This window comes from Rutidosis leptorrhynchoides, chromosome 5 (assembly GCF_046630445.1).
Source record: "Rutidosis leptorrhynchoides isolate AG116_Rl617_1_P2 chromosome 5, CSIRO_AGI_Rlap_v1, whole genome shotgun sequence".
In the NCBI taxonomy this organism is placed as follows: domain Eukaryota; kingdom Viridiplantae; phylum Streptophyta; class Magnoliopsida; order Asterales; family Asteraceae; genus Rutidosis; species Rutidosis leptorrhynchoides.
The window spans coordinates 105,609,142-105,611,698 of record NC_092337.1 but is presented as its reverse complement, the minus strand read 5'-3'; the positions used below and the strand labels follow the sequence as shown (position 1 = coordinate 105,611,698).

Genomic DNA, 2,557 nt, shown 5'->3' with positions numbered 1-2,557 from the left:
AAGTTAATTTATTCAATATAAATTGGTGAATATCAGGAATAGAAATGTGATTTTTAGCAATATGACTTTTAGCCAACATCAGCGTGCACAATACTCTATTCTCTATATAGATGATATACTTTAGACTTGATTTGACATTCACATCACTTATTAATTTTCAACACACGTATATTCTTTAACTTACCTAACAATAAAGTCAGTGTACTTGTTTCCAATAGAAACACACAAATCCAAAACTTAGTAATATGTTATTCTCAAGAAAGTTTATTCTGCATTGACTAAACACAGTACACAAAGGCATAGGAAACTTCATAGGAACACACCCAGTAGGAGTCGTTTTCTTTTGCCTTCCACTATTGATTAGGCAACCAAACCAATATTTGAGTTGGCAAGGATTTCATCATGAATGTTTTTTATTGGACTTTATTTTGTGTGGATATCATGTATCCAAAATTAAAAACTAAAATAAAGTGATGCTTAGTTATGGTTCTTGATATTATTATTATCAAACATATAGAATCAATCACTAATCAATCAATGTTAGAGGCACTAAATTAATATTAATACTACATATTAGAGCACAAGGTATCCGTAGTCTATTTTCGGTGTCCATTTCAAGGTCGTAAATGGACCATGAAATTGATTAAAGTGGGGTGTCGTTTGATGTCCATTTCAAGATCGAATATGACGTGGACCAATAAAAAAATAGAATAATTTAAAAAAAAAAAACATAAAAGAAAAAATGAAACCCCCATCGGTTAACCGACGATGGGAGGGAGACTGGAAATGTATGCCGGGGCGGGGCAGGGCATTATTTTTGCCAATCAATTTGGTCGGCAGTGGAAGAGAAGTCGGACACTGAATGCTCTTATACTTGCACAAACTATTGTATTTGTAACCCAGAAAATATAAAATCAAACTTCAAACTTTATAATATAATAATAATAATAATAATATACAGATTCAGTTCTAGCTTCTTATAAACACCACAAAGATGTCCCCACCTTCCCTGTCATCTTAAAATCTTTAGGAAACAAGAAAGAAATTTCCTTTGAAGTTTCAACTTAAAACCACCATATTTTCCACCCATATTCCATGCATTATCTTTATCTTCTCCAACATTTTATAATAGATGACACTTGTACATAATATATCTCCTATATAAAGCCACACTCTCAATTCTTCGTCCTTTCAAACTCAACAGGCTCTAAATTACTAACATTTATATTCTATAGTAACATCTTATTTACTAATAATGTCTTTCATGATAGTAGAATTCATTCAATACTTCTTTTCCCATATAATTCCTAACATGATCATGTACTCTAACTTTTCATTTTTCTTGGATGACTCCAAGGTTCAAGGTGATGAGAAAAAGAATCAAGATTCCATAATTTTAAAAAGAATGCCTTCTTTTTATAACGAAAGCGTGCGAGGATATGAAGTGGAGATGGTGATGAGCAATCTAGGAATCTTTTGCAATAAAGGTGAAAGCTTGCCAAAAAGTTTGAGTTCTAATGATCTTTTTAACATGTTCGAAGAACAAAAGCCGCAATTGGACGAAGTTAAAGAAGCTTTTGATGTGTTTGATGAGAATAAAGATGGGTTTATTGATGCAAGAGAGTTGCATAGTGTTCTTTCTGCTTTGGGATTGAAAGAGAAAGCAGCCATGGATGACTGCAAGAAAATGATCAGAGTGTTTGATAAAAACAATGATGGTAGAATGGATTTTGATGAATTTGTGAAGTTTATGGAAAGCACATTTTGTTGATCTGAACTTCAATATCTATTTTAAACCCAATATATGTAAATTATTTAAGTATTGAATAAATTATTATTTTTTTGGTAAGATTTTGAAATTGCACTGAATGTTATTAATGCGAAAAATCCTTTTTTACAGAATCATGAACAGGGACTATGCAAACTCCTTAAATTACAAAGGGGAAGTTTGGCATGAATGATAACAATATCAGAAAGATTTTAACTTTGTACATGAACTCAGATCGCTTGGGATGACTTTAAATTACTTGAAAGATGATTTATTCATATCAGTTAAACTCTCAGTGACATCATGGACATAGAACTTCGTTAAACATAGCATATTCTACAAATCTTAAGCTAAGTAGTATTGAAGATAGATCATAGAAGTTATACATGAAACTCATGTTCGTAAAAAGGTATTACGATCCCAAATCGATCAATTGTAAGATTGGTTGACGGATTATAAGTCAAGGTATTCCTTACTCCTTCGAGCTAGTTTTTGAGAGTGAATTATACACTTATGGCTTATGGTTTGGATATAAACCTAGTGAATATGTTCCTAACCTATGGGATAAATGCATAACAAATGGTAAAAGTCAAGTCAAAATCGAGAAATTCAGTCAATGTGGGTCAAAACTTGACTTTTTCTCTAGCTTTGTTCTAGTGTAAACGAAAATCACAAAACCATTTAAAAATTAGCTAGAAAAAATACCGACGTATATATGTAAGTAACTAGGGAGGGGGAGGATAGTTACTTGATACGTTTTCAACACTTTTTCGATTGATCACTAACTTT

At 31.8% G+C, this 2,557-nt stretch overlaps 1 protein-coding gene across 1 annotated transcript; it reads left to right on the top strand.

Annotated features, from left to right (window-relative positions):
• Positions 1 to 1,157: 1,157 nt before the first annotated feature.
• On the top strand, positions 1,158 to 1,860 carry LOC139849503 (probable calcium-binding protein CML46). The gene has a single exon (XM_071839154.1). The coding sequence runs from the start codon at positions 1,256 to 1,258 to the stop codon at positions 1,769 to 1,771; it is 516 nt and encodes a 171-aa protein (XP_071695255.1). The 5' UTR covers positions 1,158 to 1,255; the 3' UTR covers positions 1,772 to 1,860.
• The last annotated feature ends 697 nt before the right edge of the window (positions 1,861 to 2,557 follow it).